The sequence below is a fragment of the Ceratotherium simum genome, chromosome 20 (genome assembly GCF_057802395.1).
Source record: "Ceratotherium simum simum isolate JZ-2026a chromosome 20, ASM5780239v1, whole genome shotgun sequence".
In the NCBI taxonomy this organism is placed as follows: Eukaryota; Metazoa; Chordata; class Mammalia; order Perissodactyla; family Rhinocerotidae; genus Ceratotherium; species Ceratotherium simum.
Window position 1 is genome coordinate 50096386 of NC_141919.1, and position 24735 is coordinate 50121120.

General features: G+C 50.1%; 1 protein-coding gene across 1 annotated transcript in view; it reads right to left on the reverse strand.

The window, feature by feature from the left end:
• Positions 1-5354: 5354 nt before the first annotated feature.
• The window catches only part of B4GALT1 (beta-1,4-galactosyltransferase 1), a 49997-nt gene continuing 30616 nt past the window's right edge, over positions 5355-24735 (reverse strand). Inside the window, exons 3-6 of the mRNA XM_004428363.3 lie at positions 13533-13720; positions 11041-11163; positions 8850-8954; positions 5355-8268 (exon numbers count right to left, since the gene is read on the reverse strand). Of these exons, the coding sequence (XP_004428420.2) occupies positions 8136-8268; positions 8850-8954; positions 11041-11163; positions 13533-13720 (549 nt within the window). The 3' untranslated portion in view covers positions 5355-8135. The remainder of the gene's footprint in view (positions 8269-8849; positions 8955-11040; positions 11164-13532; positions 13721-24735) is intronic.

Genomic DNA, 24735 nt, shown 5'->3' on the forward strand with positions numbered 1-24735 from the left:
AACCTGTCTAGGTGACCGTTTTCATCACCAGGTGTAATGTGGCCCCAGCTTGTCAGTTCTTCCTTTAAAAAGCCTCCACCTCGACCCCTGGTTTCTGCCAACAGTAAATGGGAACCAAGTAGGCAGTCTGGGAGAAAGCACCTCTTTGCCCCCCCAGTCCTGAGATCCTGCCTGAGTCCAGGCTTCGCCTTCTCCACCCAAGCTCCCCTGGCTAAGGGACAGTTGTACCTGTGTCATAGCCACATCTAGCTTCCTTATGGAAGGATGCCTGTCTTGGGAAAAGGTAGCAACTGAGAAGCCAGTTGTCTGGGGCAGAGTGCTAAGCTGGATTCAGCATCAAGCTGAGTGCCCACGATTCACCAATCCTCGGGTGGCACACCCCACACGGCCAGGCCATCTCACTCTCAAAATCTCCAGGTGGATGCTGGACTCACACCACCAGACTCAGCCACTTCCAGAAAAGGACGAGGTCAACTTGGCCACAGGGAGCCTCCTCCTTTTTTTTAAACTGTGGTAAAATATACTTAGTCTTTTGGGGCTGCTATAACAAAAATAACATAGACTGGATGGCTTGTCGACAACAGACATTTATTTCTCATGGTGCTGAAGGCTGGGGAGTCCAAGAACAAGGTGCTGGCAGATATGGTGTCTGGTGAGGAGCCCGCTTCCCAGTTCACAGACTGCACTTCTCTCTATAACCTCACATGGGGGAAGGGATGAGGGAGCTCTCTGGGGTCTTTTATACCCTTATATTAGTACCCTACTAATCCCATTCATCAGGGCTTCACCCTCATGACCTAGTCACCTCCCAAAGGCCCCACCTCCAAACACCATCACATTGGGAATTGGATTTCAACACATGAATTTTGGGGGGGATACATTCAGTCTATAGCATATATGTAACATAAAATTTATCTTTTTTTGTGTGTGTGAGGAAGATCAGCCCTGAGCTAACATCCATGCTAATCCTCCTCTTTTTGCTGAGGAAGACCGGCTCTGAGGTAACATCTATTGCCAATCCTCCTCCTTTTTTTTTCCCCAAAGCCCCAGTAGATAGTTGTACGTCATAGTTGCACATCCTTCTAGTTGCTGTATGTGGGACGCGGCCTCAGCATGGCCGGAGAAGCGGTGCGACGGTGCGCGCCCGGGATCCGAACCGGGGCCGCCAGTAGCAGAGCGCGGGCACTTAACCGCTAAGCCACAGGGCCGGCCCATAAAATGTATCATTTTAACCATTTTTTAAGTGGGCAGTTCTGTGGCGTTTAGTACATTCATATTGCTGTGCAACCATCACCACCATCCATCTCTAGAACTTTTACATCTTCTCCAACTAAAACTCTGTACTCATCAAACACTAACTCTCCATTCCTCACTCTATCCACTCTGCCCTACAGCTCCTGGCAAACATCACTCCACTTTCTATATGTATGAATTTAACTATTTTAGGTACCTCATATAAGTGGAATTGCACAATGTTTGTCGTTTTGTAACTGGCTTATTTCACTTAGTTTAATGTCTTCAAGATTCATCCATGTTATAGTATGTGTCAGAATTTCCTTCCTTTTTAAGGCTGAATAACATTCTATTTTAAGTACATATCACATTTTGTTTATCCATTCACCCGTTGATAGACACTTGGGTCATTTCCACCTTTGGCTATTGTGCATAAGGCTGCTGTGAACATGGGTGTACAAATATCTGTTCAAGTTTTTCCCTTTCATTTCTTTTGGGTATATACCCTGAAGTAGAATTGCTGGACCATATGGTCATTCTATGTTTAACTTTTTGAGGAATCTCCATACCATTTTCCACAGCGGCTGCACCATTTCACACTCCCACCAGCAATGCACAGGTTCCGATTTTTCCACATCCTCAGCAACACTTATTATTTTGGTTTTTGATACTAGCCATCCTAATGGGTGTGACGTGGTATCTCAGTGTAGTTTGGATTGGCATTTCCACAGGGAGCCTTCTTAAGATCAGGAAATCCTAAGTCCTTTGGTCACAGGGCAGATGGTCCAGCTGAAAGGAGCCTGGGTATGGAGCTGGCTCCCACACCACCTTGAGTCTTACGTCCTTCTCCCAGGAGATGAGCAGAGGCTCAGCCATTCTGCCCCCACTGCTGTGGTTCTCCCTCCGCTCCCATGGGATGACCAGGAACCTGAGTTTTAAAACTTAAGGAAGAGCAGGTGAGAGGAGTCTGCCCTGAGCCTGGAGGGGCCTCAGGCGGAAGAGGGAGACCATGGGCAACAACATCGCAGCCCTCCCCCGCGAGGTAGAGCTCTAGCAGTTTCTCCCGGGCTGCTCAAGGCTCAGCGGGGAGGGCAGGCAGGGGTGATCCTGCTATTTTTACAAAATAAGACTCAGAGATAAAGGGACTTCCTTCAAGGTGATAGGAAGGGTTAGACTCAGGAACAAGAGGAAACCAAGACCAGGCACTTCCTGCTGGGAGAAGGACAGAACTATGGGGAGCCCAGGAGTGGATTCTGAGAGCAAGTCATAAAACAGAAGAGCAAACCCAGGCTCAGAGAGGGAAATCGACTTGCCTAGAGTCACACAGCAAGTAGGAAGGCAGAGAGAACCAGAAGTAACGATCCTTGTTTGTATGGCTTCTTCCTGGCCATCTTCCCTGGCCCCCTGCCTGGTGACCTGGCACACACCTTGCTCAAGTACAGCTGTCCTCGGAGTGCCGCGGTCTTCTGGCTTCCGTTCTATCACTCCCCGTGACAACTATGACCTGCAGGTTCTTCTGCCTCGCAGCCTGGGTATAGGCCCAGAGCCCAGAGGAAGGCAGCAGCCACATACCCTGCCCGGGGACTCTGCCAGAGAAGGAAATGAGGCTTGGCTGGCACAACCAGCTCAGCCAGACCAACCTCATTTCCTGATGGTGTAAGAAGTTCCAGTTCTAAGAAGCAATGGGCCCCTAGGAATGTCTGAACCTCTACCTCCTGGAAGAAAGAAGAGGAGGGGATCCTGGGAGTGTGGTAGAAACTTGGTAACACCTAGAACTCTGTCATCTTCTCACTTCCTCGACCTCTCCCCCACCTTCACCACACACAGCCTCCCTATGTCACGAGTAGCAGACACTCCTGTCTGGGGAGGCTCCACTCACATACCTCCACCTGCACCCACCTACCTGGGCAGCACAGCCGTGCCTCCCAAGGACACCTGTGGGTCAGTGATTTGGCAGCCAGATCACATTCTCCCATGGAAAAGAGGACAAAAGTGGGAGGGTCTGGTGCCCATTAAATCCACACTCATGACTTCTGGGCTCTGGCTGGCTCAGACTTGGTCTGGGTCCCGTGTGCAGTGGGAGAGATTAGAGACAGCCCTTCTCAAGGAAATGGCCAACCCCAGGAGCCCATCCTTGGACCCCTTCCTCCTACTTTCTTCCCTTCCCGCCCCCTTGGAGCCCACCAGCGGGGTTCTAGTCCCCTCCGTCCCCAAGGCAGACATCTCAAACACCTTCGCTCAGGTGAGGCGGGGAAGTGGTGGGGAAACACCACCGGTGAAGTCCGGGGTATCTCAGAAGGAGTGGTTACTTACCCTGAGGCTCACCCACCCAACAGCCACATAGTTAAGCCCCAGACATGTGCCCTAGAAGAGGAAAAATGGGGATCCCCAGTGCACCTGGCATGTGCCTGTGTCTACGTTGGTAATACATGCACAGCAGTCTGTATGTGCATGTCAGCACGTGTGCTCAGATGCATTTTAAAAAATTTAACTAACATTTGTAACACATATAATGCTTATTATGAGCCAGGCATGTTCTAAGTGTTTATAAGTATTAACTCACTTGATCTTCATAATGAATATGAAACAGGCACTTTTATGCCCATTACACAGACAAACAAACTAAGGCACAGAGAGGCTAAGTCATTTGCTCAAGGTCATAGAACTAGGACGAGGCAGCGGCAGGATTAGAACCCAGGCATTCCGGCGCCTCATGGGCACGTGTCAGTGTGTTGCCCATGTTTGTGTGTATGCAGCTGTGCAGATGGGTGCATCTTTGGGGAAGGAAGGGGGCTCCACTTAACCCAGACCCTACAGCTCACAGTGCCCTTGTCCAAAGGACCAGAGTCCTGTTCGAAGGTCAGATCTGAGCCCCAGGCCACCTCTGCTCAAGCCTGAGGCCACTAGGGAGCCTTCCAGCAGCCCCAAGGATGGGTAGAGACAGCCAGATGGCCCTGGGGGGGCTACCAGGGGCTGCCCTTCCTGCTCCTGTTTCCCGACTGGTCCCACATTCGCAGCCCCATCCTAGCAGGGCCTGCAGCTCTCTGAGCCGGGACAGCAGGGGCGACCTCTCCTGCCCACTGTTTCCTCTGGCCCATTTCTTCCAGATGCCTATTCAATCCAACCAGCATGGAAGAGGTGGCCCACAGCTGCTGGTGCCTGACCCCAGGGGCACTGAGGAGGAGAGGGCGCCTGGGGGACCTACTGTCTCAAGTCCTTGGGTCACAACTAAGACCCTTTAGTATTATCTGGTTAAATTTCCTGGGGCTGACAAGAAAACTTATTTTGGATAATACCATGTAAGTTACACTGTGAACACCTTGTGTAAATGGCTCTGAGAACAAGCTCAGAAGGACCCTGGCATCTGTTGAAAATAGCAGAATGTGGCCAGAGGACAGCTCGGGAAGGTTCTTTGAGGTGGCACAGGCCACCAGGCAGTGAGCACTGTGGGTGTGTCAGGTTTAGATACATCCTCTCTTTCCTTTCTGTAATTTAATTATTTTATTGAGGTCATATTGGTTTATAACATTGTGTAATGTCAGGTGACACCATCCCTTTTAAGCCTCAAAAGGCTCGATTTGCAGGGCTGGCCGGTGGTGCAGTGGTTAAGTGCGTGTGCTCTGCTTCAGCAGCCCGGGGTTTGTGGGCCCAGATCCCGGGTGTGGACCTACACGCCACTCATCAAGCCATGCTGTGGCAGGCGTCCCACATACAAAACAGAGGAAGATGGGCACAGATGCTATCTCAGGGCTAATCTCCCTCAGCAAAAAGAGGAAGATTGGCAACAGGTGTTAGTTAGCTCAGGGCCAATCTTCCTCACCAAAGAAAAAGAAAAAGGCTCAATGTGTTATTATCTCCATGTTATAGATGAGAAAATCAGGGCCAGATGAGGAAATGGCTGATCCCAGGGAGAAGCATGGAGCAAAGCCAGGTGAGATACCACCTCCCAATCCCCCCCACAACCTCCCACCCCCGCACCATCACCATTACACTCCCTGAGCGAGGCAGGCCCAAAGGCAGACCTCTGCTCTCTTCAGATCCTCCCCGCAGGCAGCCCCATCACTGCCCTCCAGCTCCGGGAGAGCCCAAACCCCGTAAATCAGAAGAGAAACCACGTGCGGTTACAAAGATAGGGCCATTTATTCACCTTCCAGTTATATGACTGGATTTTAAAGGCAAAAATACAGTTCTGTTTTGAACACTAAGGTCAGACATCTCCCCTCCTTACAATCGTAAATACATACATTTGCATACACGGGAAATCAAAATACACAGCACAACAGGTCTCAAGGAGAGGAAGGCAGCCATCCTGGCTGTGCCCAGCCCCGAGGCCAGAGAGCACCCGCCAGGCTGCGCCAGCACCAGCATCTCCTTTACCCCCCTGTGCCACCTCTGCCCTCTGCTCATTCCCAAAAGCCACTTGACAGGGGCACCAGCAACTGGACGGAGAGAAACAGAGAAAGGCACAGCACAGGCCCACTTCTTGGTGACAACTTCCAAGTAAAGGAAATGCTCCCGGCGCTGCCCGGGGCGGGAACAGGACCTGTAGCATCTCATGAGCCAGGCAGGCGTCCAGGCCCCAGCGTGGGCCCAGGTGGCCCCATGAGAGCACCACACGGTCAGCAAATGGCAAATCTGTGAAGCAGGACTTCCCTTGGTCCTGAGAAGGAACCGCACGCTTATCTATTCCAATGGAACATGAAGAAAAATGTAACAGGAAAAGAAAAAAGAAAAACAAGTCAGAATCTTCTTTCAAGAGTAAAGTAAGTAACAAAGAAGTTACCACCTAGGGAATCTGTCTCCTTTCTTTTAAGGCACTTTGGAAAAGTCAGGATCTGGGGACAGAAACAGAGGCCTTCATTCTTTGCATTTCCCAAAACTCCCTCCCAGGGAGATTTTTCTTAGTTTTATTCACATCGCTATTAAGGAGTGGGCAACTGACAGAAGGAATACTCTTTGCATAGCCCAGCTGCTTCTGCAGTAGAAACTAATTTTTAACCAATACAAAGGCTTCTGGAAAAAGAACCAAGTTAGGATCTGAGACACTCAGAGCGATAAAGGCACAGGTGACACTGGGGCCAGGCAGCAGCTCAGCCTCCATCCAGGCTGACGCCTGGTTCCCAGGAGGGCAGTGGCGGGGTCTGGGCGGCCACCAGCTGAAATCTTCGGCTGGATCAGACAGCCGAATCTTCTGTCCTTACGCAGGCTGCAGCCGGCAAGGGGCCAGGGCTAAGAACCAGCCTGTGCACCTCACCCCTGGCAGGCTAAACCTCTCCCCGCAGAGCGGGGTTTGGGGATGGCACCTGTGGGGCAGCCTCCCTGGAGTGGAGCACCTGCTGAAAACCTGAGGGGGATGGGAGGCTTCAGGTACAGAGTGGTTGTGGGGAGTGCAGGGGTGTTCAGCTGAACTCCTTTCTAGATCTCTAATTAAAAGGCACATTCGTGCTGGAGAATGAATAGTCTTTGTGACCCTCAGTGCCACAGGCAAGTTTTAGGGAACAGGCAAGAGGCCAAGGAACCAAAAGGGGGAAGGGGGAAGGGGAGAAGGAAGAGAACCGGTCCTGCAAGGTGGGCCAGGCAGGAGAGCCAAGTGAGGGGCCCCAGACTCCAGGGGGCCAGAATGAGGATCCCTCCACCTCCCCAGGCCGAGGGCCAGTAAACAACCTGATGGCTCTCACTTCCAACCCTGCTGCCTAGGGCCCTGACGAGAGGTCCCAGGGTCAGTCTGGGGAGGTGGCAGTCCCCTCCATCCTGCCTGCCTGGGGTGGATGGGGAGGTAGGGAGCTCTGCCCGGCAGGCTGAGGCCCCTGTGTCCCCCAGAGGTCCGGCAGGGTAACGCTGACCTGACGGGAGGCCTTGCCCTCATCAAAGGGCCAAAGGAGATTTTGCTTGTCACAAAACCTAGCCTGCCAGCTAAATCAGAGGCCGGTTAGTGGCCACTACAGCATACATTATTTTTTCCCCTAAAAATAGCTCAGTCCCCTCCCCACATTTAAAACACCACAATAAAAATACATAGGAAATTCAAGTTTACATAGCATGCTCAGGACAACAACTTGCCAGGACTTAACACTAAACAGCTATGTAAATCTGGATCAACACAAAATCAAGCTAGATCATAATTAGAACCTGATTTGTTCTTTCTTTAAAATACTACAAACTGCTATTTAAAAAAAGTCTTTACATTCAGAAATCAGACAATGTGGAGAAAGGCCACTGACTGTGAGAACACCCAAGGCTTATGCTCTGATGGCCAAATTTGCCCTGGAATTCACACGTTAGCAGGGCAAAAGGTCCAAGGCTCAAGTTTTAAGATTCTTTTGCTAAGAAAAGACACATACACACACAGCGATTCCGTGATTATAACAGTTGCATACCACTGAAAGAAGGTAGGGGAGGGGGTAAAATGAGATTGGTTGCAATCGTGTGTTTTTCTGTTAAAATACGACAACCAAAAAACATCACACCAATCCAATTTCAGCAGCACTCTCCAACTTTTCATAAAGTAGTGAGAATATCACAATTTAAAGCAAAATTCTTACTTATTTCACAATAAATGAGCAGTTTACCACCAGGAATGAGTCCCACAGTCACCCAATTTCGGGCTGTGTACAGCTCTGATTCTTTGGGGAGACTGTGAACATGCCGAGAACCCCCCAAAGGCTGATGGTTCCTACACTTACAAACACCTCGCAGAGCTAAGAAGTCACGTGCCAAGCCAAGTTGGGGGCAAAATATCCCGCTCGTCCTGGTCATCTGGAAAGACATCTGAGTGATGAGCTGAGAGAGGAGCCCTATCACTCTGATGGGGAAGAATGAGAGGGACCAGCCCAGCAGACTGGCAGAGACACACGGCAGAGGTCCCTGGCCATTTTCAGGTCTCTTATTAGTGTATCAAAATGCTAGCTTGGTGTCCCGATGTCCACTGTGATTTTGGTATACAACGGGTATCTCTGTACGTCCAACACCTGGTAGGCAAGCGTGTTCAAACCATCAGACAGCATTGTCTCCTTTGTGTGTGCAATTCGGTCAAACCTACAAGGAACAAAAGGGCAAGGGGTTGGTGTCAAAACAAAAATCTTAAGAAAATAAACCCTGGGCCGGCCCGTGGCTTAGCGGTTAATTGCACGCGCTCCGCTACTGGCAACCCGGGTTCGTATCCCGGGCGCGCACCAACGCGCCACTTCTCTGGCCATGCTGAGGCCGCATCCCACATACAGCAACTGGAAGGATGTGCAACTATGACATACAACTATCTACTGGGGCTTTGGGGGAAAAAAAGAAGGAGGAGGATTGGCAATAGATGTTAGCTCAGAGCCGGTCTTCCTCAGCAAAAAAGAGGAGGATTGGCATGGATGTTAGCTCAGGGCTGATCTTCCTCACAAAAAAAAATAAGTAAATAAATAAAACTGTTTAAAAAAAAAAAAAGAAAAAGCAAATAAACCTTAAACGTTTGTACTTTATTGCCCCCTCCCCCCCACCTCCTACTCCTCCCTGCCCCATGGACTGAACCCTCCCTAACCCACCCAGGCCTGGAGCCCTCTCCAGAGCCTCATTCCTGCAGCCCGCCCCATCCTAAAGGAGGAAGAAGGAATGTAAATGAACACAGGACGCACCTCTGAGGATTGGGTTCATTTTTCTTGTCTCTTGAGTGGCGGATCATCCGGCACTTCCCGACCACAGCATTTGGGCGAGATATAGACATGCCTTTAAAAGCTAATCTGCAAGGAGCAAAGCGACAGTCATCATTGCAGGGCTGCCATAGGCTTGAGTCCCCCGGCCCCAGCTGCAAGACTGTGCCCATCCACCATCCTGCTTACTGGTCTCACTCGGCCCCAACCCCAGCCCAGCATGGCACTGGTTTGAACTCTGTCCCCCCCAGCTCCTTCTACCACTGGCTCTGCAGTCTGTGTTGGTGACTATTCTGTGCCAGGCTCTGGGGTGCCTGCCCTCACAGAACTTACAGTGTGGAAGCTTAGAACACTGAGCCATCAGTGCCAGGATGGAGGTGAGGAGGGGAAGCTGGGGTTGTGGGGCACAGAGCGGGAAACAACTACCTCTACCTGAGCAAGACCAGGCAGCCGAGTCATGAAGATGAATGGGTGTCTGCCAGAGCATTCGGGGAGCAGGACTGCACAGGCAAAGGCAGGGAGGCGAGAGCAAGCACAGCTCCCTCAGGGAGCAACACAAGCTTCCGGGGATGATGAAGAGGGTCTGGGGTAGGAAGTGGCCGGAGATGAGGCTAGGAAGAAGGGCAAAGGCTACCTCATGGAGGCCTTCTCAGAGCTTTTAGCATCCCACCCAACAGTGCTGGTGTCTGAAAGGGATATAATATGCAGTGTTTCCCAAAGGTGTTTGGCCAACGGGAAGTCTCTCTGACAAGCAGTGTAAGAATGGAGAGCAGGGAACAAGACTAGAGCCAGCCAGAACAGGGTGGAAGATTCTGTGTAGGTCTCGGGGGCAGGAATGAGGCCCAAAACTAAAGCCTTGACAACAGGAATACAACAGTTAAGAGGCAGCACTGGCTGGTCCTGGGCGACTTAAAGGTCTCCAGCCTCACCCCTCATCCCCCACCCCCCACCCCCAGTGCTGATCTGGTGCCTGGCACACAATGCGTAGCTGCAGAGTGAGGGTTAGGTCCTTTATCTTTCAAGAGAGCCGCTCCAAAAACCACTCATCCTTCTAGTCCCTCTGCCTTCGGGTATCCATCCTCAGCGCTCCCTCCCCACAACCTTTCTGAACATTCAGGTTTGTGATGTCACATCAGCCCTGGACACCATGATATGGGCCCAATGTTGGCCCAGCTGTGGTGCCATGGAAGCAAGGTTCTTTCTGTCTGGACCCCTGTCCAGGGCTTCAATGTCCTCCCCATTGGGCCTGCCTGGTGCAGTGCTCTGCATGCAGCAGATGCTCAATAAGTAGACGCTGGATAACCAACCCGCATACCCATAAAACTCAAGTTTTCTTCAAGGCTTGCATTAAAGACTTGGGTCTATGCCAAGTTCTCACACAAAGCTAACCTTGCATGACTGGGGTGCTGCTCTGACAGACACTTTCTCTTACTTGATTAAATTAACACACTCCAATCTGGGAAGGCATTGGGGTGTGTTCTGATAACTAACTCAGTGACAAGTTCGGACTGGCTCCCAGAGGGAGAAGGTGCCTCTCACCTGTGGCTGGCAGGGTGGAAGCCTCCACTGCCAGGAGTACTGGGCAGAATGTGGTTTCAAATACCCCCGACAGATGGTTTTTTACCGTCTTTAATGAAAACCCACATGATGAAGGTTTACCAGCTCACGAGGAGCCACAGGGTGTGGATGGGCGGCTGGCCGTGGAATGATGGTTGTTGGGGCCAGGTGGGGCCGCAGAGCTTCATACTACTCTGTCCTCTTTTGTGTATGTTAAAAATACTCCAAAATAAAAAATAGCACAAAGACTCTGTAAAGACTTAGGATTCTGCCCCAAGAAACCTGTTTTACACTCAAACAGGACCACAATGAGATGCCGAATTTTTGCAACGGACACACGTTCACTCCTTCAAGACAAAATGACAGGTGGTATATGTCACTGTCACCTCACCCCTTCACTTGGTTCTCATCTTACATTTTCCAAGGCTAATGCAAACATCACAAACGCTAATTTTCCTAAAGCCATGTTCAGACCTATAGCAGGGCACACCTAAGAATCTGGGTGAGTGGGGGCTGCACCCCTCCTGAGGGGCAATCCTTGCAGAATAACCAAGCACTGATTGGAAAACTGGAAGGGGAGGGAGACAGGGAAGGAGGAGATCTAAGTTGTGACCGTTACCTGTTAAAAATGTCGTCGTCTTCACCTCCCCAGCCCCAGTAGTTATTAGGAAATCCATTGATGGTGAGAAACTGTTGTTTACTTAGAGCAGAGACACCTCCAAAATACTGAACGTAAGGGAGGCTGGTGAAAAAACACACACAGAGGACCAGGGGTTAGCAGGTTTTGATTTTTCAAAATAAAGCTTGTTCAAAACATAAACACTTCTAAAAGTTATTTTTATTCTACACAACTTTTTAATTGGAGATTTATGAGAGTTTTCTTTCTTTGCTTGGTTTTTATATCAGACTCAGATTATCTTAGAGAAGATACAGACATCAAAAAGGAGAATCTTCATCTCTCTAAGAATACTGTGTTGCTTCTGTGGTTATCTAGAAAATCAGTGACAAGGGCATAAGCCAGTTCTCTGCACTGCTCAGGAATCTGCTCCCGCTGTGTCCTGCTCCTGCACATGAAACCCTTATCCAGCAGCTCCTGGAAACCCACATTGTTTTCAAGTCTCTCTGTGCCCACCCTGTCATTCCCTCCCTCCCCACCCCTGTCCCATCTACTAGTCTAGCTTTCATTCCTCCAAAGGTATACTGGCTTGAACACTGACCCCAATAGTCAAGACAGCATTTCTGAAAATTTGCTAAAATAAAATTTTCTTGGAAATTTCTAACACATCCTGACTTAGCAAAATGTACAATGGTGAATCTATTTGGACACATTTTCAAGCAGTAGGGCATCTGGGCTCTCATCCCTCCAAACCTTTCTTTATTTCAATATTTCAATGGTTATGAATTGTGGACTCCCAAGGGATGCAGAGGAAGCACTGAGGAGAAATGTTAAAAATCAGGGTGTGCTCGGAGGCCAGGCAAAGGCCTTCCTCTGGGTCCTTTAAAGGCTGTGGTTTTGTGACGATGTTGTGTATAGCTCTAAACCACACTTGGGCTCTCAACGGAATCCAAAGCGATCAAAACCCATCACACAAATTAAGGAAAACTCTAACTCAGACTTCGAGGGGGAAGTCAGCCAAACCATACAGAACATATGAAACAAAGATGCAATTATTATTTTCAAATTCATTCAGGAATTCTGACAGCAGGTATCCATAAGCAAAGATCCCTGGCGGCCTGCTTCAATGAACCAAAGGTAATCTATCTGTGATTAGGCGTCACCACTTAGGCGCCTTTTGGTGTACCTCACACTACAGTCTGCGCTTGTGATGTGAGGGTTTGAACCAGAGGTGGCCAGGCCAATAAGGTTTCTTCATAATCAGTGTTTTTACAGAAATTGACTCTCAGCCATTCAAGGGCAAGTACATACCAAGTGGACAAGATCTGGTTTTGCCATCTCTGCTCTTTCTCTTACCTACATGCCCCGTCCCCAAAGTGTAACTGGTTCTGGGTAAAACAGACATGGTGCTGCGGTGGAGAATTAGGCGATCACCACCGTGCTCCAAGGGAGGAATGAAGAGAGGTCAGGGCATGGGCCAGTGTACCTCAAAGAGAAGAAGATACACAAACAGGGAGGAGGGAAGACAGGAGGGCACAGAGCGATGTTTACAGTCAAATTTCCCCTTTAAGACAGCAAGTTCAGGGCCTGAGTACCACTGATCTGGGGGAAGGACTTCACAGCATCCCTATATTCATCTCAGTCTTCAGGCTCCCAGCAAGGGAAGAGAGAAAGAAATTATGAGACTAAAACGGGTCTGAAAGAAAGCAGTTGTATTTACACCAAAGGACTGCTGGCCGGCACGGGCCACCACACTGTGGGACAGCCTGAGCCGGGATGCCCAGGACACAGGGTAGTTTCCCGGAGCTTCAGGTGACTCCCTCTAAGGACGGAGGGAAAGGTCAGGTCACTCAACTGATAAGTAATTTAAAACAATTTTATGTTAATACAAACAGATACATTATGGAACAAAATGCAAGTTTTTTTTTAAGATAAAAAAATGGACTACAAGGCTATTTTCCACCTACGACAATATGCTTTGGATTATTCCGCTGCCCCTGGGGACAGGCACCAGCTGGCCTCCTCACTCGTCCCATTTTGGTGGAAAAGTTTGGGCCCCAACATTCAAGCAGAAGCCTGTGCTCTGCTGGTAACAGAATCCTGTTCCTTCTTAAAGTGCCAAGGAACACCTGCCAAGGTCTCCGAGCCCAAGAGTCTACTGGAGGAAAATGATTCCAACCTGCTTCCCAAACTGGGTGGGGAAGGGGAGAGAAAACAAGGTGAGGAAATCCAGCATCTGTTTGGAGCCTAAAGAGGAGAGCCATCCCAAATCTAAAAACTCTTCTCGCCTGGACATGCAGAAGTAGAGGCGTTTCTGGACTCCAACTTCCTCCTCAAATAATAACTGACTCTGGGCTTAAAGAGCACCCAGTTCTCAGAGGCGGCATTCTCCTCCAGAGCCTAAGGAGGCACTCCTGGGCTGGAAGAACCGCATTTCCTAGTCGTCATGTAAGAGACAAACATGTTTTCTGCAGATTCTGGTGAACATCTCTTACCTAAATCCAAACTTATCCATCGCTACAGAAATGTGCCGAGGCTGCGAAAAACACCTGTAGGCGTTATGGTCGTTCATTGGAATGAGGTCCACGTCGCTAAACACGAAGCAGTTGTAGTCGTAGTCCTTCAAGGCCTCTTGAAAGCCCACGTTGAGGAGCTTAGCACGGTTGAACGTGGACTCGCCAGCCTGGTGCAGAAACAAAAGAAGTGATATCAGATGCCATAAGGCCTCTGAGCAGAACACTCACAGGGACCCGTGACTTGCCCACTACATGTAGTCATTAGTCTACTCTTGGGCCTCATTTTTCTGCCCTCACTTTACAAATCAATACCGAATGGCATGCCTGAGTCAGCAATCCCACTTCTACGAATTATCCTGTAGGACTTGCAAATGTGCGAATGACACATGAACAACGTTGTTCTCCACGCGGTGTTCTTCACAGCAAAAGAATGTGAACAATGACATAAGCGTCACTATACAATGGAATAGAGCTCTTTAAAAAAATAAGGAAGCTCTAAAAGGAAATGACCTTCAAGATACTACTGTTAGGTGAAAAGGCCTTTAAACATATGTGTCATTTATTTACATACTACATACAGACTAATTCCAGGAAAGATACCCAGGAAACTGGTGCCTATGGGACTTTTCACTTCCACCCTCTTTGTATGGTTGACCATGGTTTGATCACCACATTGTGTGCCTTCCAGGCGTCTGCCACTAAACTAGGTACCAGAGCAATGTGGCCAACCCAAGTCAATCTCTGCCCTCACGGTGTTCCCAGTGTAGGGTGGGAAGCAGACTGACACACACCAGCGTAGAAACAAGGTGTGAGAGAGAGGATGACACTTGCTTCAGGATGCCAACCACTGGATCCCAGAGCACAAGTCTGTTGGTGCAAAGGTGCTTCATATTTTATTTACTCATTTTGTTTATTTTCAGTCTCCCCACTAGAACATAAGCTCAACGAAGACTGGAATTTTTTATGTTTTATTCACCCAGTGCCTTGAACGCTGCCTAGCATATAATAAGAGCTCAATAAATAACCGGTGGATGGATGGATGGATGGATGGTTGGATGGATGGATGGATGGACGGATGGCCGGACAGATGAGTAGACTGATGGATGCATTTCAACATACAATGGCAGACTGCAATTCTTTTGGGAAGCCCCAATCAAACGGCCCCCTCAGGGTCACTACCATGGGTAGACCCATGGTACCAACTCCCCTGGCCCCAGGTTAGTAAGCACAGTAACAGCATCAACACTTCCATCCTTACACATAGCAGTTCACAAGCCCTTGCACACACGTGCTCTCATCCTGACCAGAATCCTCCCAACAATGTCATGAAGAAACTAAGGCCATATAGGTGACACAGCTGGGACTAGAGGCCAAGACTCTGGAATCCTCACTTAGTGCTCTTTCCCAATATCTCTTGGGATCAACAAGATCAGGGCCCCCTACTTCGGGGAAAAAGTATCCCATAAGGGCCCGCAACCACTACACAATCTCAAAAGTGGGATACCCAACTGGAGAAGGCCCCCGGGAGAAGACTTGGGAACTGGGCTCCACAAGGCTGCCTGTGTGAGCTCAGAGCACACAGACAGCACCACAGCTGCCCAGCCTCAGGCAGGTGACACAGGGAAACCACTTAAAAAAGACAACAACCAGAAAGTCAGAAAAAGCAGCCAAGAGAAGAGCAAATGAATTAAGGAAACATCTTATGCAAGAGCTCCTTTCTTCAGTCAATGATAAAGCTTTCTACCCACGCATGGTGAAAGGAGATCGCCACGCCCAATGGCACACACGGTGTTCTTCGGCTGTCCTGCCAGTTAAGAGTCATTTAGAATTCTGCCTTCAGCTAATTCTGTGTAAGTCACATGGCAAAAAGTAGTTCAAAGTTTAAAAACCACATATGAAAACTATGAAGTTGTTGTAACTGTTATTATTACAACATAGTCATTGTGGGGATAGGATATACCAGGCACAAGATAAGTGTTTTACACGTCTCGCGTGTCATTTAATCATCACAAAGATCTTGTAACAACCTTCACCCCAACCCAGGTTTGCTTCATTCCTCCCATACCTTTTTACCTTCCTGTGATGGGGAAAAAAGCCTGCTCTTGCGCTTTCCATCTTGTTCCTCCAGGACCATGAAGACCCTAAAGGAGTTAGCTCTCTCTGAACATTTTCAAACACAATTCAGCCCCATCAAACACTCTCCCAACAAGTGAAAGGGCAGTGTCCCAACAAAGCCTTTTCACACCCATGTAGCAGACCCCTGAAGGCGGCTGCCCAGTGCTCCCTTCTCTTGATATGCTCCCCAGTAACAGGGGTGGAGGGGCTCTTGGTGGCCATGTCTGAACCACAGGACCTGGCCTGCTGGCCATGACAGATCTAAGCAGATGCTTGACTGAGACTACACTAAGCATTTTTCCTCTCCCAAGAACTGGAAATTTGGAACCATGAATGGGCACCTCTGGAGACAAGCCCCAAGAACAATGGCAGCCTCGGGGAGAAATCCAAGGAGCAGACGTGTTCTCCCCTTTTCCCACATATGGTGCAGCAGCTCCTTCAATATGGCGCTCCAGCGTCTGGCCCACACTTACAAGTAGCTGGGCAGTTTCCCAAAGTAACCTGAACTATACATCACTCCTCCCATACTTCCTCCCAACCTGGCCTCACCTGTGTGATCCTGGGAGAGGGGAAGGGCAGGGTACACTTTCACAGGTGTTATTACCCACCAGGACCCCTAGGACCCCGACTAGCAGAATGATAGATAAGGAAAGTATGTCCTCCTCCCCTGGGATGATAGAACAGTCAATTCTAGGCTTCTTCCGGTGAAATAGTGTCACACCCTGGGTAACTTTCTCAATGAGAAAGACAGGCCCTGGCAAGTCCATCAGCTCCGGCCACTAACAGGAGGTGCTCAGTCCTCTCCAGGGGCTGGGAAGACACCCAGCCCTCATTCCTACCCCTCCTCCTTGGGCACATTCTTCCACTGCATCTGCTATTTTATTCACTCACGTAAACATTTATCAAGCACCTACCATCTGGCCAGGCCACATACACAATTGTGAGCGGCACGTGCATTTTTATCCCAGGAATGCCAGCTTCTTCACTTATTAGCTATCTGACTTTGGGAAAATCACACCTCTGGCCTCAGTTTCCTCATTTTGTCACAGGATGACAACAGGTGAGTTGCATTAAATGAGACAATGCCTGAAAAGGCCTCAGCACATCGCCTGGCAACGAATGTGAGCTACTATCATCATTATTCCAGGAGCAGGTTTTCCCACCCATCTTGAAGGTCAGAGATCCAACCTGGAGATTCCTCCTTCTCTTGTGTTTGTGTGTGGCCTTCCCAATCAGCTTCAAGATTCCTCCCAAATCCTGCTTCTACGCTGGTGCGGGAATTTCTAAAAAGGATTAAGGTTCAAGGGAGTTAGCCTGTGGCTCACATGATTAGACTCTCTATAGCAGCAGAGGAAAGAGAGACCTTTAGACACATGTGAAATGTTTGGGAAGTCACTCTCAGTGAAGAGGAGCTGTGCAATGGGAGCAGGTGTCCCTCTGAAAGGCCGAGCTTTTCAAGTGCCGCCTTCATCTTATGTTGGTAGATGAGGGTTATATTTCTCCCTTCCTTCTAGGGCATTTGGCTCCTCTTAAAGAAAAGGACAGGAAGAAAGAAGAAAGATCAAAACTGACATGACTCTCCTGTAGCTGGACAGGGCAGCTGTCCCACTGACCAAGGCTCACAGAAAAGCCTGTAAACCTTTTAAATTTATTTATTTATTTATTTAGTGTGTTTGCGTGTGTCTGAGGAAGGACAGCCCTGAGCTAACATCCATGCCAATCCTCCTCTTTTTGCTGAGGAAGACCAGCCCTGAGCTAACATCCATGCCCACCTTCCTCTACTTTATACGGGATGCCACCACAGCATGACCTGATAAGCCATGTGTCGGTGTGCGCCCGGGATCCAAACCTGGGCCGCCAGCAGCGGAGCAGGCGCACCTAACTGCTACGCCACGGGGCCGGCCCCCATAAACCTTTTAGGATTGTGCATACAATCCTGAGAGTGGCTGCATCAGTCAGTCAAGCAGAGCTAACAATGGCTAGTCCAGAGAGGACAGGAGCCTGGGCCTGGCCAGGCATGCTGGCCTGGGGTCAAGCAAGGAGATTTGAGGTGGGAGGCCTGGCACAGGCCTGAAGACCGAGTTCATCAGAGGAGATAAAAGAAGAAAGAAGCTGCCCCCAGACATTTCCCACAGCAAACCCAGTGCCCTTCTGGCAGATCTGGGTGGCAGCGACAAATGTCTTAAGAAGCATCAAGTAGCTCTCCAGGGCTCTTAAAAACTTTTTCTAGAGCCCTCATTTATATTAAAGATAAGACAACAGGTAGTACGTCCACTGAAAATGCTATAGGAATGCAAAATGGTGCCCCCATCTTGGAAAACAGTCTGGCAGTCCCAGGAGGGAGAGACAAGAGTTATCACATGACCGAGCAATCCCACTCCTAGGTGTCCACCCAAGAGAAATGAAAACATATCCACACAAAAACTTATAAAATGCTTACAGAAGCATTATCCATACTAGCCAAAAAGTGGAAAGAACCCAAATGTCCATTAACTGATGAATGGATGAATAAAATGTGGTATGTCCATACAATGGAATGTTATTCAGCAATAAAAAGGAATGAAGTACTAATACATGCTGTAACGTGGATGAACCCTGAAAACATTATGCTAAGTGAAAGAAGCCAGTCACAAAGGACCACATATTGTATGATTCCATTCATATGAAATGTCCAGCACAGGCAAATCTATAGAGACAGAAAGTAGATTAGTGGTTGCCTAGGGCTAGGGGGAACGGAGGGATTGGTAGCTAAGAAGTTCAGGGTTTCTTTCTGGTGTAACGAAAATGTTCTAAAACTGATTGTGATGACAGATGCACAACTCTGAATACACTAAAAGCTACTGAATTATATAAGTTAAATAGGTGAATTCTATGGTATGTGATTATATCTCAATAAAGTGGTTACCAAAAAAAAGAAAGAAAGAAAGAAAAAAGCCAGCCCCAGAGACAAGAGAGGACCAGAGGGTCCTGTTTCTCCCTCTCTCTCATTTATTCATTCATGCCATTGAGTGTCTACTTCATGCTTGGCAGTAGGGTTAAGGAAAAGGAAAAGACACAGGCCCTGCTTTTGAGGAGTTCCGACTTAAGCAGGCAACTGTAATCAGTACATTCAGGGAACTGCAAGAAACACAGAATGGGGAAACCAGAGCCAGACATGAAGGTGGGCATGGACCAAGTCACGGGGGAAGAGCAAGGCTGGGACTTCTGCTAAAATACTCAGGCTTTCTCTTTGATTTAGACCATAGGGAGCCCTGGAAGGTTTTAAACAGGATTATGTTTTGCACGTCAAGGAGGGATTTGTGCCCTCCCCCCAAGTGAAGGCAAGGAGACCAGTCTGGAAGTTGTTGCATGGAGCACATGCGAGACATTGGAGACTAGGCAATAACAGTCAGTAAGTAGAGAAGGCCTCCCCGCTGGGCTCAGGCAGGGGCTCCACCTCCCCATTTCATGCCTCATCTGCTCCCTGGACATGCACTGTACTACAAGCAACTTTCGTGGGGCTTTTAGGACAGATACTAGAGCCTAGTCTCATTCCCAGGCAAATCCTGAGTGTGGTTAAGGCAAGAGCAGCCTTCCCCTGATGGCAACAGGGGACAGATGACCATCTACAGAAAGCCATGGCCCCCCTTGCCTAAGTTCTAACAGTCTCTAGAAGATCTGTCAAACCACCTGCCTTCCCTGGATGTCAGGACCATGTGTGTACACCAGCAGCCACGTCCCCCGAGCATGATGGCTTAGAGAACGACCACCTCTGGCCCCTCCTCCATCAAAAGACACAGAAGCAACAGGGTTAGAAACATCAACCTGAAGTCAAGACTCTCAAAGAATCAGAATTTCTATGTGATGGAAGAGACAATGTGGCCCCTGCACACATGCCCTGGGCCATCACAAAGCTTCCCCACCCAGCCCCCCATGCCTGCAGTTACCCCAGGCTCTCGATCCCATAGATCCAGAGGCAGGTCTGCAGTCGGCGGAACTGTCTGCTGAAACACCCTGGGTGTGCTCCTCTGTGCCCACTCAGACACCAAGGTGACAGGCCTAGGCCGAGGGGTGGTGGGAAGGCAGAGGAAGTTCTGGCTGGGCAGTCCTGCGGCAGGACAGACCTGCAGGCCTAAGCGTGGACCTTGGGGTGGTAGACAGGCCGGCTGGGAGCTGATCCCCAGAGAATTACTGCGAAGGGCCTGGAATTATATAAATGCTGACTTTGTGGAGGGCTAATATCCACTCACCAATGACTTCACAGCAGTTGGGCCTCTGGTTTTCAACCATAATAATATGGTTCCCCCGAGCCTGGACAGGGCCTTCAACAAAACCTGGATTTGAGACTTGAGCTATTCACCTAGCGATCAAAGGACATGGGCCCATCTGGGTCAGGGACCAAGCTGAGGGAGTGGTTCTGTTTAACAAAGTAATTACAAGAGGGAGCATATCCTGGGCCTTCGCCGGACCAGAACACAAGTCAGAAGTCCCATGTTGCCTTCAGAGAGAACTGAGCTAAGAGGACAGCCCAGCAGGGACTCTGGGCAAGGTGAGCACAGAGAAGAGTTCTTAAACCCCAGCTCCACAGGAGCCACATCAGGACGTCTGCCTCTCCCTCTGGGCCCAAGGCACTGAGACCTGACTTTCCACAGAAAAATACTTTAGAAAATAAAGTCTTCTCTTCCAGAAAGCCATTTGACCATTTATATTAAGAACCATAAAAATGTTTAAAACGTTTCTGAACCCATAATCCAGTATCTGAAAATCTAGCCAGAGGAAATGATCCTAAATACGAAAGAAGCAAACACAGAATAAGCTTCAGGCTCAAAGATGTTCGTTATGGTATTATTTACACAAATGAGAAAGTGGCAATTATCTAAACGCCTTTTGATAGAGGAATGGCTAAGTTAATTATGGTAGAACTACATGCTCAACTACTGTGGCGGCATGGAGAGTGGTGATTATGAAGACTATGAAATCACATGGGAAGATGCTGATGATACAGAATTTAAGAAAAAAGCAGGATACAAATATATACACAGACAGTATGAGCTCAACTGAGGCTTCATTTTAAGGCAAAGCCCCTTAGACCTTCACACAGTGGGCCAGCTCCACCTCGGCATGTCGGCGTGAGCCCACAGAGGCCACGGCTACGCCTGGGAGACCCCAGGGCCCGAGGATGGCACACTCACAGGTCTATTTACACAGCTTGCCCCTGACCTGCAGGGCCCGGCTCTGGGTTTGCTTTGGGGCGTGTGGACATTACCAGGGTGGCAGCGGTGGTGGCGGCAGCGGCAGCAGTCACAGCAGTGGCTAGGTCGGCACTCCTCTCTCTTTCTCTCTCTCTCTCTCTAGGAGGTGGAGGGTACAGAAGAGGAGGTAGGTGGAGAGCAAGAAGCAGATCACAGAGAGGAGCTCTTCCTTCAGCTGGCTTTGCTACAAACAGAATTAACAAATAAAGGCAAAAGGGCCCCCACCAGAAGACAAAAAAGAAAAAGAAACAAGAGAGAAGGATGGATGCAAGGGAGAGGTAAGGAAGAGAGGCGAGTGTCGAGGCTGCAAAGGAAAAGGGCCCCTTCTGACCACCCTCGCTCCAGGACAGAGGCACATTCCTCATAAGCTGTCGCTCCCCCACACGAAGTCAACGGTGAGCAGAGAACACGGCATTTCCCAGAACAAAGGCCAGGGAGGCGATTTACCAGCCTGTGAGTACCTGTAAGTGCTTCGACACCTTCCCCAGGGGAACACAGAGCCCCGGACAGAGGGGGAAACACACAGCAAAGGCGATGACCGCTGGCTGGGGCAGCACACAAGCAGTACTGAAACAGTTACTCCCACCTTCCCACAAGCCTCCTGGGCCCCAGGCTCCAAAATGTCCAGTGCCCACAGGAAGGGGTACACAGGACAGCATCAGCCCCGGCCCTCCCGAGTGCCATTCCTGCACACATCCATCTGGGCGCTGACAGCTCGGGAGGACATGGCAGGCAGGGACAGGCGATGGTAAACAGAGATAATCAAGACAGAAACCAAACCAGTCGGGGCACAGGTCCAGCAGCTGTGCTCAGTAACGGGGTGCACTCATGAGCCTGCTTCACCCCAGTTCATCCTGGCCTTGTTTAGGGACCAGCTGCCTGGCCCAGTGACAGAGATAAGCTGCTGGGGTGTGGTGACAGATGCTCTCGCTCACTGAGGGTACAAAGGGCTGTCTCCAAACCTGCCCACATCTGGCCCCAGACTAGCAGCCTGCCACCTCCTCCCAACAGTGCACAGATGAAAACGAAGAGGGAAAAAATCCCAGAGGGAGACGAAGACTCCTCAGGCAGTAGCTGGGACCCCCGCTGCTCCCCTGAAGACCTTCAGGCCAGGGTTTACCTGTTAGCATGAAACCTGGGTGAGCCTCCCCAGGGTGCTGAGGCTGCTGCCCCTGTCATGCCAAGTGGATGTGGAACTCTTCCTCGGTGAGGGGAAGCAAGTGTTCGGGGAATCAACATGGCACAATGAGGCATTCCGTAGGCCTCAGGTGATCTCTGTGCAACTCCCAGCTTGGCCACCCAGCCATCATGGGACCCAAGCAGAGCAAGCTACTTACCTTCAAGAGCATTCCTTCAGCAGGAACAATGAGAATTCCCATTTGGCTCACAGAGGGGTCATTAGGGTCAAAATTCAAAGTGAGACCATGAAAGACGTTCAGCCCAAAGGACCATAAAGAAGTTTTATGACCATCCACAACCACAGGGCTAAAGTTGGTTCTCTGCATTTTTCCTGAAAAGGGAGGTCACCAGAGGGCTGTGCCCCAGGCAGCCTGCTCTGGTCAGCAAGGAGCAGGAAGCTTTAGGGAGAGGTCCCGGGGAGGGGCTATGCAGGTTCCCAAGGGTCACGACCTGGAATGACTGGGAAAGGAGACTTCATTTCCAAGAGGCACAGACCACGCCAGAGAAACAGAAGCACGGGGTCCTGAGAAGGTGTAAGAGGGTGGGCAGGAGCCACAGGGAGCAGGTCGGTGCTCCAAACCCTGACTGAGCACTGGCCTGTGCATGGAGCCGTGTGGTCAGGGAGACAGAAGGACTCGGAGCCCAGGGCCGTGGCTGGGGTGAGCACGCACACAGGTCATCATCTCTCATCCCTCACCAGAAAGCGCCAAGCAGCCTGGGAGCAGCCCGGAGGGAGAAGTCAGCTCCTCTCCAGGGCTTCCCAGAGCTAATAAGGTTGGGTGCCTTAAATGGTGGCCAGAAAGAGAGCAAGTAGGAGAGGGAAGGCCAGGAAGCAGGGCAGAGAGGGCAGCAGAGCAAAGGCAAGAGGAGGCGCAGAGAGTGTCTGGTGAAGACGGAGACTCCTGTGTGGCTGTGGCATACAGGGGGCCTGAGGAGGAAGCGGCTGGAGGTAGGTCAGGGCTGGACTGCAGAGTCCAGTTGGATGCTGAGCTGAGGGCCTCAGACCCTTTAGATCCTTGCCTGTGGGCAGTGGGGACATACTGAAGGGTTTAAAGAGAGGGTGTGATTCAGTCAGGACTAGAAAGATCTCAGGCAGCTGAGTAAGATCAGAGGCCCCAAAGGACATATGAATGGAATTGGAGAGACCAGTCCTGGGTGCTGGCTCTGGGGCAAAGGGCTGCCATGGTTATTACAAATCCACCTGGCCAACTGGGCCTGCATTCCTCACCCAATGGTAACTTTTATGATGGTCAATCACACAATCAACCTGTATTTCTGATTCAGGGCTAGTGTTGCCAGGCAGCACCCTGCCTTCCCGTCACCTTAGGTGGTTTCACAATTTCCTTTCCTGATTAAAGTATGACGAAGTACAGTGTGCACCTCCCAATCTGCTCTGACATCATGACACCCACCTCAGCACCAAGGTCCCAGCGCTGACCCTCGGGTAGAACATCTGTGCTCAGAGCACCACCTTTGGCTCCAACAGGCTGGAAATGCCGGAACGCTAACGGGATTCTCAAACAGGCGGGGCTAGGGCAGGGGGGAGGTGGAGGAGACCTGAGGACACACAGCAATGCTGCTGTTCTCCATCTCAATTGGTAGAGCCTCCCCAGCCCTCACTTATCGTGAGACCTAAGTTGTTACGGTGACTGGAGGTGGCTAATAGCTTAACATGGACAGGGTAGAGGCCATCAAAGCCCATGAAAGCTCCCACCTGGGTGTGGAGCTTCAGACACAATCCTACTCTGCAGAAGCTGGTAGGCTTGACACGTCCCTACATCCCCTGAGAGTCTGTCACCTGATGGCTCTCTGTTTTACGTCATTGTCTACTCTCCTCTGACCCCATGGAGGCCACACACATGGGAGGGAGGGTCTTGAGGTACTTAGTGGGAGTGAGGCAGGAGGCAGGGAGAACCGTATGGAGTGTATCACCACAGCAGCAGGCAGAGGAAACAGGCAGGAGGAATGGGGGGGGCGGGGGGCCGCAAGTCAACAGTAACACCTGATGTTTACTAAGGGCTCTCCGCATGCCAGGTGCTTAAAGCCCCATGCAGTAGGCACTAAAACCTTGCCCTCCTGCCAATGAGGAAACCATCAAAGTCTAAAAAATCCATGTCTAAGGTCATTGAGCTGGGAAGTGGCAGGGCCAGAACCCAGTCCTGGATACCAACTTCGAGAAACACTCTAAGAAGGGACTCAATGGGCTCGAGGAGAGTTACCTCGGAAGTGGCAGGAGTTTGAGCTGCAGCCCTACTGTTACTCATGTGACTTTCTGCCGGTCCCTTCCCCTCTCTGAGCCTCAGTTTCCTCACCGGTGAAATAGAGCAGACGTTCTCACACTATCTGGGCTCAGGGGTCCAGGCAAATCCCAGCAAAGACTGAAGCAGGGAAGTCAGGGGGTGGAGACGGGACATGGCTCCACTTCAGGTAAGACAGCACCACTGTGACCCACTCCAGATGGGCGGCAGTGGGCAGTTGTGTAGCATTTTAATGGGGCAGAAGGAGATTCGGCTCTTAACATCCTGTTTGAGAACCCCCGGACTAGACGTCTCTGAGGCCCCTCCTATTTTAAGCGCTCTTTCTCTCTCATCTTAAATGGGCTGGGGGGACGAATGAAGAGTCAAAATGACAGCAGGGTGTCTGAGACAGGGAGACAC